The sequence below is a fragment of the Nicotiana sylvestris genome, chromosome 1, assembly GCF_000393655.2.
Source record: "Nicotiana sylvestris chromosome 1, ASM39365v2, whole genome shotgun sequence".
Lineage (NCBI taxonomy): Eukaryota > Viridiplantae > Streptophyta > Magnoliopsida > Solanales > Solanaceae > Nicotiana > Nicotiana sylvestris.
In genome coordinates this window covers 46,499,728-46,513,173 of record NC_091057.1, presented here as the reverse complement: position 1 = coordinate 46,513,173, position 13,446 = coordinate 46,499,728, and the positions used below count along the sequence as shown (strand labels likewise).

At 37.4% G+C, this 13,446-nt stretch overlaps 2 protein-coding genes across 2 annotated transcripts; one reads left to right on the top strand and one right to left on the bottom strand.

Annotated features, from left to right (window-relative positions):
* Positions 1 to 321: 321 nt before the first annotated feature.
* Positions 322 to 3,185, bottom strand: LOC104215224 (uncharacterized). Its single transcript, XM_009764978.1, has 2 exons — positions 2,175 to 3,185; positions 322 to 567 (listed from the first exon to the last, which is right to left on the bottom strand). The coding sequence occupies exons 1-2, from the start codon at positions 3,183 to 3,185 to the stop codon at positions 322 to 324; spliced, it is 1,257 nt and encodes a 418-aa protein (XP_009763280.1).
* Positions 3,186 to 6,732: 3,547 nt separating this feature from the next.
* Positions 6,733 to 7,464, top strand: LOC104215223 (monothiol glutaredoxin-S2). The gene has a single exon (XM_009764977.2). The coding sequence runs from the start codon at positions 6,862 to 6,864 to the stop codon at positions 7,171 to 7,173; it is 312 nt and encodes a 103-aa protein (XP_009763279.1). The 5' UTR covers positions 6,733 to 6,861; the 3' UTR covers positions 7,174 to 7,464.
* Positions 7,465 to 13,446: the final 5,982 nt, after the last annotated feature.

Sequence of the window (13,446 nt, the reverse complement as noted above, 5' to 3'; positions counted from 1 at the left end):
CTAGCAAGACTTCATCACCAGTTTTTAGCCATAGATATAGTTGCTCTATCAATCGCTATCAAAAACGAGGGTCTCATCAATTTCTACATCTTCTAGTCCTTCATCATCCTCGACTTCCACTAATTTTTTGTAGATAAAAGGAAAAGCAAAAGGTAAAAGTGTTAGTATTTTGACATAACAGATGGTAGCATACAACTTTATAAAAATAGTAGTAGAATACTATAACTTACCTGATGATTTCTGTTTTTTGTTAGAGGGACCCGATTCACTTGTATCTCTTAAACTCCTAACATCAGTGAATGATTCATGTGTAAGATCATTCTAATATGGTGTAAGCGGCACCGTCCTAACAACATCAATATCATATAAATTCTCTTCATCAAGCCAAGAAGGATCTTCCTTTTCAGTAATCCATTCATCATCAGAATCAACTTCATCTACTAGAACTGGATCAAACTTTTGCAATTTTCTTTTTATGCTCCTTTCTCTCAGTCTAGTATTGTACCTCACATAAACGAGAGCATTTAATCTATGATGCTCAAGTCTATTTCTCTTCTTAGTATGAATCTAGTGATAAGTTAGGATTTTAAAGTGTTTATGTCCCTACTTGCCTATGCTTTGAGTATAAATTGATACAAAAATAGTCCCAAAATGCTCACAAGTTGTGCTTGATTGCAGGGTTGATTGACAAAGTGACGAAATGTCAAAGATCGGCTCAAAAAGGAGTGAAACCTGCTCAAGTATCAAAGACCAAGAGAAGTGAAGAAAAAGGGGACTAGTGCGGACCGCGTAACAATGACCGCGGCCGCACTAGGAGGTTCAGAGACTGGACATTTTCAAGCTTAAGGTCACGCGGCCGCGGTAGGATTCACGCGGCCCGCAAAGAAGTTGCGCGGCCGCACTCCTGCTCTGTGCGGTCTGCGTTCATAGGATTCAGCAAAGGGCATTTGTCCTCACGCGGTCCGCGGTCACGTCTGCGCAGACCGCGCCAGTTGCCTTCGTGGCTGTGGTACACTCCCACGCGGTCCGCATCCCCCAGTTCAAGTCATCAAACAACTGAAGCCCAAGAGCCAGTGCGGCCGTGGTCCATTTTGTGCGGCTCGCACTGACCCTACAGGGGTATTTTTGTCCAGTTTTTCCAGCCTAGTATAAATAGAACATTTTACTATTTTTTTAAGGGAGCGGTCAGATATGAGAATAGAAGAACAGTTGCGCTTGGTGTTGTAGCCATTTTTGGCATATTTGCTTCCCATTAACAATAGATTATTGTATTTTCTTCTTAGTAATTAATTAATATGTGCAGTTCTTCATCTATTTCTTCAATTTCTTCTTTAATTATGTGTAGATAAATCCATTAGCTAGGGTTGTGGCTCAACCCTAGTGTGGGTAATTGATGGGTGTTGCCATCTAGGATTAGATTGACTATGAGTGTTTGTTATTTGGGTTGATTTTATGATTTAATTTAGAATTGGTGGTTGCAAACACTGATTCAAGCTTTGTGGGTTTAACTCTTCTTGAGAAAGAGAGTTTATGACCTCAAAATTGACCCAACAAGGAATTGGGATGGACTCATGAGAAATGATAGTCCCAATTAACGGGTTAAATCTCGAGAGAGTAATCACCCTACTTGAACCCTAGTTGCTTGGTCTAATTTGCCAACCCAATTGGTCTCGAGAGAGTCAGTTGGGCAAAATCACTCTCTCTACCGAGAGGTGTGAGAGTGGGTAAAATTGTGCAACGGTTATAGCATAAGCCCCAAATAAGTCAATCGAACCTAAGTAATATCTACCCGTCAATTAGCCACCCACGACCCTAGTGCTCTTCCTTCCCATTAATTACAACTTAGCAATATTCTCCTAGCATAATCTAGCTTTAATCCGTAGTTTTATAATAGTAGTTATAAATACAAAAACTCAAAAGATGCTTGAAGTGACATTAGAAGCACAACCGCAACTCTAGGCTAGACAGAAAATACAACTCCACTACTAGCTCCCTGTGAAAATTCGACCCCGGACCTCTATTCGGGTAAAAGCTATTGCGATCCGCTCTTCCTACCATAGTGTAGTGTCGAGTCGGCAGCGATCATCTAGCAAAAATCAGAAAACTTACATTAAGTTAAGCTATCATAAACAAACTAACAATAAGAAAATTTATGTAAAAGTATAAACGCTTACCGACTCGAAGGTGCTCCAATTTCGTTCACAACCCGAGGAGCTGCAAGTGAGACTCAAGACACGAATTGCAAATTTAGTCAACTCTGGAATCTTCCCGCCAAAGCATATCCACCAATCCATAGGAGATCTCACTTTCCTAGAATCCATACCTATCTGACATCCAAAATCCCCTTTCAATTGGTCATATGAATCTAACTGAACATCCACTTTAAATCCCTCTTCATAATCCAACATTCTTTCCATACATTGGTACAAACTTTGTTTGACCTCAAAGTTAATAGAAAATCTTTCCTCAAATCGCAATTGCGGATTCAAATAGTACCCTGCAACATGAAGTGGACGACACAGTTGGCGAGTCCATCTATCATCAATTCTTTTCCAAATGGGAGCATATATGTTTTCAGTATATCCACAATTCAAGGCTATTTTTTCCTTATCCCTATGTATCAAATCATACAAATATCCCATGCATGGTTTTTCCTCTGAATCTACTTCCCTCAAAACACTCACTAAATGGGCAACACTTTTCACACAATAAGCAATATATGGCCAAAATTTTTGATCAAACAGAACTATGGCTCTCGCTTTCACCCCCTCGTGTTTCTTAGCCCAAGCAGATTTATTCCAAGCTTCAGAAGAAAATATAGATCTAAGAGCTTGTTTTTGCTTTTGAATGCTTTGAAGTGTGAGATATGTTGTAGCAAAGCAAGTAACAGCAGGACGAAGAAGTTCATGATTATTTGTAAATGATCTCATTAAATCTAACACCCATGTATGTCCATAAATAAATCTCACCACTTCTTTTGCTTTTGTAAGTGTGTCTTGATGCATTTTTAATTTTCCTAACAGGTCAATCCAATGCGCTGCACATGGAGTCCAATAAATATGAGGCCTAGTTTTCATTATTCTTTTTCCAGCATTAATAAAATTAAAACCATTATCAGTTACTATCTGCACAACATTCTCTTCTCCAACTTCATCTATGATCTTATTTAAATGCAACGCAAGCATTTCACCACTTTTTATAGAGTCTGATGCATCAATAGATCTCAAAAAAAAGTACCCGCGGGACTATTAATTAGAAAGTTGATAAAACATCTACTTTTTCCATCTGCCCAACTATCGGACATAATTGAACAACCATATTGCTTCAAGATTTCTTATGTTCATCTAACATCTTGTTAATATTTGTAACTTCATCTTTTAGTATCCAAGTTCTTAGCTCATGCATTGAAGGAGGTACAAAACCCGGACCATAATTTGCAACTCCTTCAAACATTGACAAATAGTACGGATCATTTGCAACATTAAATGGTATACCACTTGAGAAGAAAAACCTACCAATTCGCTGACAAACTTCTTTTCTTTCCTCTTTTTTCCATTTGGAGTTCAAAGTAGCTTGTCTTGCTTGAGTACTAACAAAATCATCCAGCGGACCTCTAGCCTTTGGAGGCAAATTGCTCATAGTTGGAGAAGAACCTGATTCACCATTCATGTTACCACTTCCTGTTGCAACAACTCGCATTTCTTCCAAAGTATCCTTTCTCATGATTTTTACATTTTGAAGCTTTAGTAATGCTTTCTTGCATTCTTCAGCTACTTCATCCGGTACCTTCGGACAAGGCTTTATCCCTTTGTGGGTGCCTGCTAAATGTTGCTTCAATCTGTTAATTGTGCCGCTAATTTGTTGAGTACAGAACTTGCATCGGAAGTATTTCTCATCTGGGATCATGATTGAATATTTCCATGCAACATCTATTTTCCTTGCATTTTTAGAGCCCTCTTCATCCATTGTAACGTTTTAGCTTACCTACAAGTAAAGTGAGATAAGAACATGTAAATTATTAGAAGAAAATCTACATACAACAGAACATTATTGAACTTCAAATTTCATAAAATTCCTTTACCAAGGGAGAACATTTTTTGTTTCCTAATTTTGCGTTTCTTTATTTCGTTATTTGAATTTTGTACAATAGATAAATCTGAATACTTTTAGTTCTTTAAAAATTACGAATTTGGGATCAAATTGGTACAGAAAGCTGAAGCAAACATGACAATACCCACAAATCATGGCAAATAACTTTGAATAGGCTTAAGTGTACTGTTGGATTAAGAATTTCAAACAAGCAAATAAAGTAAAATTTTTACAGTAAAGCACCGTTGGATTAAGAATTCCAAACAAGCAAATAAAGTACTGTTGGATTAAAATACAAAAAGAATATTAAATCTCAACCAGTAAAATTTTTTTACCGTAGGAGGCTAGGAGCACATACAATTGGAAGAACCACATATGAATCTATGAAATACCGATTATACAATTACAATAGAACAAGAAAATCAGATTCAAGGATGGATAATCTCTACTTAAACTATTTGGAAAGGAAGTGTAGATGGGCATAAAGCAGAAAGAAACAAAAAAATCAAAAAAGTAATAAGAAAGATTAAGTTATACCTTTGGAGTTGTGTACTTAATGTGAACAGAGAAGTCAACACCGTAGGGTTTTTTTATTTGCTTCTGGTAAGTCTTGTGCGGGTAAAAGTGAAAGGGTTGAAAAAAATATTGGGAATTGTATAAATTGTTCCTAATTTGGCTAAGTTCCATAGGGCGTAAGTCCCAGAAGAAAGCGTGCATTTTGCCCCAATGTATAGTGCGTACGCCCGAAAGAACTTTGCCTTTTTCTATCGCCCTGGTGCGTTTGCAGTGCGCCCCCGCCTCAGGACTCGCCCCAATAACGCCTTTGAAAACACTGGTCGTGACCAAAGAAACCATCGATCAACCTAATTATGTGTCGCTCAAGAAATGTCCGACTTATCAATTTATCTGGTAACTAGCACTGACATGTGCATGAAAAGGAGTTGAAGATAATATCCTGGACCTCAAGGTTTGTCTCCTTGTTATGTACTATAGTTTTTCTTGTTAGTAAATTTTTCGATTTATTAACCGATGCATAATTTGCTTACTATATATAGCTGAATATCTTTACACACATTGTTTTCAGCAATTGTTCCCAATATTTCAAGTTATTCAAACAATTAGTTGCAATACAAAATAAAAATTAAAAATAAGCTTTTATTGTTTTTGTTGGAATATACAAGCTTGATAACATAATCATATCTGTTTAAATATTGACTTCAAAATATAAATTAGACAAAAACACATAATCTTAATAACAATTTAAGCATGTGGTCATTAATGTCATTACAAAAATTCTTTCCTTTTGCATTTCCATATATTTGTTGGTGAATTGGATTCGAATCATTATTTGTTGGACCACAAAAAAGTTTCCAATTGGATAAATCCAACTTCCCTCTCTCCAACTCAGCAGATTCTTCCTGGAAAAAGATAAATCATAATTAAATAATTACTCTGATCAAAACTTAAACAAGATTATCTTAACCCGACCCGATTCCCTAATCATCCCTTTCTAACTTCTAATTTTGCTAACTACAATCAAAGATCTTAAACCCAAAAAAGGAAAGAAAACATCATGTAGTCCACTTTCTATTCCTCTAAGAAAAAGATATATAATGGGAAAAATTAATAGTATTAATTAATTTCGGAGCAAAATTAAGCAACATACAAAAGATGATGGGTCAAGTCATGGGGCACCGACATTACTATTTTGATAAACAAGAATAATTAAGTTGATAATAAAAGAAAAATGGGGTAAAGTGATTTAAATTAATGATTTGTCGTATCAAGCAAAAGAGAAAAGCCGCAGTATTGACACGTCTCTATTTCCGTATGCAAAGAATCGTTATCGTGCAACATTAAACCTTTTTTTTTAATGTAGTGCCAACATAAATTATCCATCACTATCAAAATTGGTGATCTCATGTAAATTTTGGAACCTATCCAAATATCTTTCCAATAGTGTGAAAGTTACTTATCATTCCTTGAGGATTCACGGAAATTTTCTTAACAAGGGGAAAAATTTATTCGTACATTATATTTACACCCACTCTAAATTACAATATTTTTTTTAAAAGAAATACAATACAATTTATTGTCATAGCCAAGGGTCTATCGGAAACAGTCTCTCTGCCCTTTCAGGGTAAGGGTAAGGTTGGTACATCCTACCTTCCCTAAACCCACTTGTGGGATTATATTGGGTGGTTGTTGTTGTTGTTGTTGTTGATGTGTAATAAAAGGAAATTTAATATAATAGTTTCGAATCACTTTTTTTATTAGTATGGGATATTTACGCCAACCCTAAATTACAATATTGTTTTTAGAAAAAAAGCAATACAATTTATTGTCATGTGTAATAATATTAATAGTTTCAGAATTACTTTTTTGGATTGGATTTAACTTAGATATATGCACTGAAAAAGTAAATACCATTACATTATTAATTTTTCAAATTATTAGTTCCACTTGTTATGATAGTGTGAAGTGTATAAAAATTGTTTTTGCAACCTCAGCAAATCTATTTTCTTTTTTGGCAACCTCAGCAAATCTTTATTCCTTTTTTTTTTTTTTTTTTGCAACCTCAGCAAATCTACACCGTTAAGGAATTCTATAAATATCTCATTGTTCCTTCGTTTTTCCTCACCTCAAAACTCAACGTCCCTACAAAGAACCACAAGTCGCTAAAAACCTCAAACAACATTCACTCCACTATATCCTTAACCTTCCACATTTTCTCCCTCTTTTTTCACGTTCAAAACCCTAAATATTTTCTAAATGGAGAGAGTAAGCAGAATGGTAGCTGAAAAGCCAGTGGTGATTTTCAGCAAGAGTAGTTGTTGTATGAGCCATACAATTAAATCATTATTCTGTGATCTCGGCGTTCACCCTGCAGTTCACGAGCTAGATGAGATGCAGAGAGGCGGCCGAGAAATCGAAGCGGCGCTTTCGAGGCTCGGCTGTAACCCTACGGTTCCCGCCGTTTTTATCGGCGGTGAACTGGTGGGTGGTGAAAGTGAAGTTATGAGTCTTCACCTTCAACGCTCCTTAAAGCCAATGCTTAAAAGAGCTGGAGCTTTATGGGTTTAAATTCATTAATAATTTATAAAAATCGATATATACTCGACTTCAATAACAATAATAATAATATAAGCTAGAGGTGGACATTAATTAGTTACTTTTGGCAACAAAAAGAAAAGAAAAAGAGTGTGTGTATGTGTGGGTGTAAAGTAAGAGTGCGTAGCGTTGTGCTGCAATTTTCTTCAGCTAACTAGCTATATAATTATGGAGTGATAAATAATGTGTTCACTTCTACCTCAGCTTCTCGTTTTGTTATGTAAGCTGTGATCTCTTTTGCGAATAAATCTCAGTTTTTATTAATTAATAGTAGTACTGGCTTCTAGTTATTTTTCTGCCTAAATAATTCCTAATTTAGTCGTTGTTGACTTGTTGTTTAATTTCTTACATTTCAACATATACAGTTGTTAGTCATGTGCTTATACATCAAATTTTGTACGTTAATGGTGATGTTTTTACTCTCTTACCGTATCTTTTTTCTTTTGGCGCTCATTTAATTGATGGGAAGATAGATGCAGTAACTTATTAAAAATGCAGTCAATAACTTGTTTTAAATATATAATGAACTAATTAAGATGTTAATTTTATTTATATCGTTAATGTATATAATTTTAATTTATAGATTATATACGGCATGAGAAGCAAATAGTTCAAATTAAATTGAGCAATAACGTAACTTTTTTTCTTGCAAAATCTAAATTAAAGGAAAGCTTTGCCACACCAATAATAGTTCTACTATATATGATAGAAGAGAATATCTAAGACGCGAATGGTTGCATGCATGCTACTATTCAGTGGCATGCAAAAGACTAAATATTTCCATGTAATTTAATCACTGGCATACGTCTAGCAACTTAGTAATCGGAATAAACGTGTTCTTTGAAAAACTTGTATCGTTGATATTAATATTGTCATTATCGTCGTTATTTAAAATCTTAGTGTCGTTTAATTGAATGAAACGGTAATCATGCATGAGACTTGAGAAACATATCGAATCAGTCGATGAAGGTGATAAGAGGTATATCAATGCTGTTTATAATAGCTTTTAGATAGTTTCAAGGGACTTGTGTCACTTTCCTCCTATATGACAATTGCAGCAAATGATGTTGTGTGCTTCATTTGGAGAATGGAATAAATATATGAAGATTATATTCCATCCTTTTTTCCTTTTCTGCTAAGGCTTCACGCAAAATTGATGCCCCCACTTAAATAGAAAATAGAATGTGTAAATCGCATCCATGTAATATTGGGGATAAAGAAGAAAAATGCTTAAGAGTAGATAGGATCTAATATTTACAAAACATTATACGTGTGAGTATGTATGTATGCATTAAATTCATGTTGAAATGAAAAAGAATTTCACGCTTTATATTTGAATAATGAGGGTTGTGTATGATCAACCTAAGACCAAGTGGGGAGCCTTGTCTAAGGACAAACCCCGGGAGTTGGGATAGAAGCTGAGGAATATAGAGAAGAGTAGTGGGAACACGAATAGTATGTTTACAAGGACATTGACTTGTATCAGGGACACAGCTAGAGAGATGTAAATTAGGGGTCTCGAAGGGCTACATTAATTTAGTGGACACAGAGGAAAACGGTGGTAAAATGGAGAGGTCCAAGGTAAAGTAAAAACTAACAAGGCAGCATACTTGAAGTTAATGGAGAGCAAAGACGAGCAAGAGAAAGGGACGAATATAAAGTGATATAATGTGGCGAAGAAGGAGATGGAATTAGCGGTTATGGCAGCCAAACCAACGGCGTTTGGACGTTTTTATGAAGAATTTGAGGCCAAAGGTGGGGACAAGAAGATATACAGGTTAGCCAAGGCGAGAGAGATGAAGGCCCATGATTAGACTAAGTGAAGTGCATCAAAGGCTAGGAAGGTAAAGTATTGGTAGAAGAGACACATATTAGATAGAGATGGCAGACATATATCCATAAACTCTTGAATGAAGAGGGGGACAGAAATATCATATTGGGTGATTTGGAGAACTCCAAGAGTTATCGTGGTTTTGGGTATTATAAGAGCATATAGGCTGAGAAGGTTTAGGGGGTATTGCGTAGAATAACCAAGAGAAGAGCGACCGGTTCAGACGAGATCCCTGTAGAATTTTGAAAGACTGCGGGCAGAAAAGGCTTGGAATGCTCACTAGGTTGTTTAGCGTTACTTTTAGGACGTCGAGTATACTCGTAGAATGGAGGTGAAGCACGATGATAATTGTCACGACCCGATCGTGATGGCACTTATCGTGAAACTAAGTCAGCTGACACAATACCCGAATCAAACCATTATTCTATAAAGGTCATTTTTAAGTCATTAATTAACAAGAAATCTCATAATATAAGTCTAAATAACCAGTGCGGAATGAATACACAAACCCGACATTGGGGTGTCACAAGTCACGAGCATCTACTAAGATCTGAATACAACGAAGAGTTCTAAAAATATACTAAAAACAGTCTAGGAAAGATAAAAGGAAAGAGAGCAGGGCTACGAACGCTGGGCCGCTACCTTGCTAACTCCGATGAACCTACCACTAAGTAATCAACACCCGCTACCGGGTTCAAAAATACCTGAATCTGTACACAAGGTGCGGGGAGTAATGTGAGTACGCCAACTCAGTAAGTAATAAGAGTAAATAAAGACTAAGCAGTAAGAAAATACATAATCCACGTCATAATACCATAGTAAGTACAGTGTGTTTCTAAAACAGTATATATATCAAATCATTTCGTTAAAAATCCAGTTTTCGGTAGAAATTATTTGAAGATGTGTAAAAATCCATTTAAAATATCTTTTAGCAGTTTTCAAACAAATGATGAAATAGTGAGTAGAAATGATGAAAACATAGTCGGCCTCTCGGGCAAAAACTCACTCATATACAGCCCCTCGGGCAAAATATCAACAGAACCAGCCGCTCGGGCTACCTCACAATCACTCGTAATCAGCCCCTCGGGCAACAACATAAATCAAAAACAGCCCCTCGGACAACATCACATCACTCACACTGGGTACTCGCGCTCACTGGGAGTGTTTAGACTCCGGAGGGGCTCCTAAAGCCTAAGTGCTATAACAAGTCATCTCATAGCATAATCAATCAGGCCCTCGTCCTCACATAACAAGTCACCTCGTGGCATAATAAATCAGGCCCTCGGCCTCTCATATATAGCAAATCATTACAACATGATGCGGCGCGTAGCCTGATCCCATGATATCCTCACAACACAAGCCCTCAGCCTCACTCAGTCAGAAACCTCTCAAGCCACTCGGGCTACAGTAAAATAGGATGCTTAGTCGAAATATCATTTTATCAAAACGGAGTAAATAAGACTGAGTTATGAAATTAGTAAAACATAGCATGACTGAGTACAATTATCAAATTAAAACAGCGAGGAATTTCAGTAAAGAAAACCCCTAAGGGTCCAAACAGTTGGCACGAGGCCCAAATATGGCATCCAGCCCAAAACATAGTAATACTTTCCAAAATACAATAATACCCCTAAGGGTCTAAACAGTTGGCACGACCTCACGCTCGTTATCTAGTGTGTGCATCACCTCAAAGTAGTGAAACGATGTGAAATCCGGGGTTTCATACCCTAAGGACAACATTTACAATTATTATTTACCTCAAACCGGACAAAAATCTACACCGTGATGCCCTTGCCGCTCGACTCGGCCTCAAATCATCCCGAATCTATCCAAAATCAGAATCATATCATCAATACATGCTAAAGGAACAAGGCACACACGAAAATTATCAAATTAAATTAAAATTCCCTAAATTGGCCAAACCCGACCTCCGGGCCCATGTCTTGGAATCCGATAAAAATCACAAAACTAGAATCCTTATCCTCTCACGAGTCTATACATACCAAGAACATCAAAATCGGACCTCAAATGGCCCCTCTCCCCAATGAAAACTCTCCAATTCCAAGCCCTAATTCTCCAATTTTCAACCCTTAAATTTCAAATAATTACATGATTAAACAATGGAAAATCATCACATATATGAGTATTAGGGCTCAAGCCACTTACCTTACTGATAAACCCTTGAATTCCTCCTCAAAATCGTTCTCAAAAGCTCCAAAGACGACTTAAAATGGTGAAAAATAAACCAAAATTTGTGAAGTCCACAATTTGTACTTTCTGCCCAGGGGTACCGCATATGCGGTAAAAATGTCACTTCTGCGATGCTGCACCTGCGGAAAATCCATCGCAAGTGCGGTTCCCACTTATGCCCTCAGAAACCGCTTTTGCGATCACAACACTGCACCTGCGGTCTCGCAGGTGCGCCCCATTATCCGCACCTGCGCCTCCTGCCTCAGCTTTTCAAAATCCCGCATCTGCAATTCATCTTCCGCATTTGTGAACATCGCACATGCGGTTCCCACTCCGCAGGTGCGGAAATATCAGAAGTAGCAGCTTCAGCTGCCTTATTCCTCATCCAAACTCTCCGTTAACCATCCGAAATCATCTCGAGACCCTCGGGACCTCAACCAATAATACCAATAAGTCATATATCAACACACGAACATAATCGAACCTTCGAAATACTCAAAACAACGCCAAAACACCAAATCAACCTAGGATTCAAGCCTAAGAACTTACGAACTTTTCAAATTCCACAAACGACGTCGAAACCTATCAAATCACCTCAAAATGACCTGAAATTTGCACACATGTCACAAATGATATTACGAACCTACTTCAATTTTCGAAATTCCAATCCGACCCTAATATTAGGATTTCCACTGTCGGGCGGAAAACGCCAAGTTTCCAATTTCTCTAATTCAAGCATAAATCTACCACAGACCTCCAAATTCCATTCTGAACACGTTCCTAAGTCCAAGATCACCTAACAGAGCTAACCAAATCATAAAAATCCAAATTCGAGATCGAATACTAAAAAGGCAAGACTGGGTCAAACCTTTCAAATTTAAAGCTTCAAGCTGAGAATCATTCTTCCATGCATATTCCGATTAACTTGAAAGCCAAAACCGACGATAACATAAGTCGTAATACATCATAAAAGGCTAGTCATGCCCGAGAACTGGCGAGCGAAGTGCAAATGCTCAAGACGACAGGTCGGGTCGTTACATCCTCCCCCACTTAAACATATGTTCGTCCCTGAATGTGCCCAGAGTTGTTTCAAAAGCCATCAAATCGCCTTGTAACCTCACTATGCACATACTCGGGGGTGATCCCACATCACCCCATCCCATATAGGTCCGATAGCACAACATAACTGAAATTTTGCAATCCAACCAAGCCCATAAACCTTAGAACCAAATTTCCACTTCCGAAATTATCATAAGATCAGAATCTCACATATATACACTAAATAAGTTCGAACAAGCTGTATCAAACCATATCCATACCCAAGATGCAATTACATGATATACCACATAACTCAGATAGACATAGCGATAACTTCTAATCACAGCAGTTGCTCAAAACAACCGAATACCGATAATAAACCTCTTATAAAATAAAGCCCCGTTCCAACAGTTTCGCATATTGCCAATGATGAATGAAACACGCAGAAAGTCTTAATCATTCCTCAAATCAACCATTCATGAAGCTCCCTCTCTTTGGCAAGGACCATAGTAAATTTCTAAGCCGAACATCGATATTACCCTTCCAACATGCAGAAATCGAATTTGATAGTATTCATTCTAGATTCCAACGACCTCATCTCATCCAATACGGCTACTCTAGTGACATGACACATCGATACAATCTCAAGCCACAACCCGTGCAACCCGTGCACCAATAAGCAACAGTCCAAATATACTCAAATCATGGAAAGTGACTCAAATGAGAGAGCTGTACCGCAAGCTCACCAGTACTACCACAACACGATGCTAAGAATTCATCACACACCGTAGAACTAGAACACACAAATTTAACCTGGAGTATCATACCTCCACATAACTTCGCTACAATATGCGACCCTATCCAAACATTGGCCCACATGTAACACCTCATGTCACCATGCTCAAATTCAACTACTACGCGCAATTTGATACCTAGTACCAAAAGCAAATCATCATAACCATGGAAAAGCAACTGACATGATACCATACAAACCCGAATGGACATAGCCAATATGTCATCCACCGAGCAATACCCAATACTCTTCCCGCTTGAAATCCACTATGAGACCCTAATAGAACAGCACCATATGTGCATATAACCAACAAATCATAACACCTCGCAACACGGAAAGGTAAATCATAGATCAACCCAGAACACTAATATGTTCAATAATAATCGAATCAACA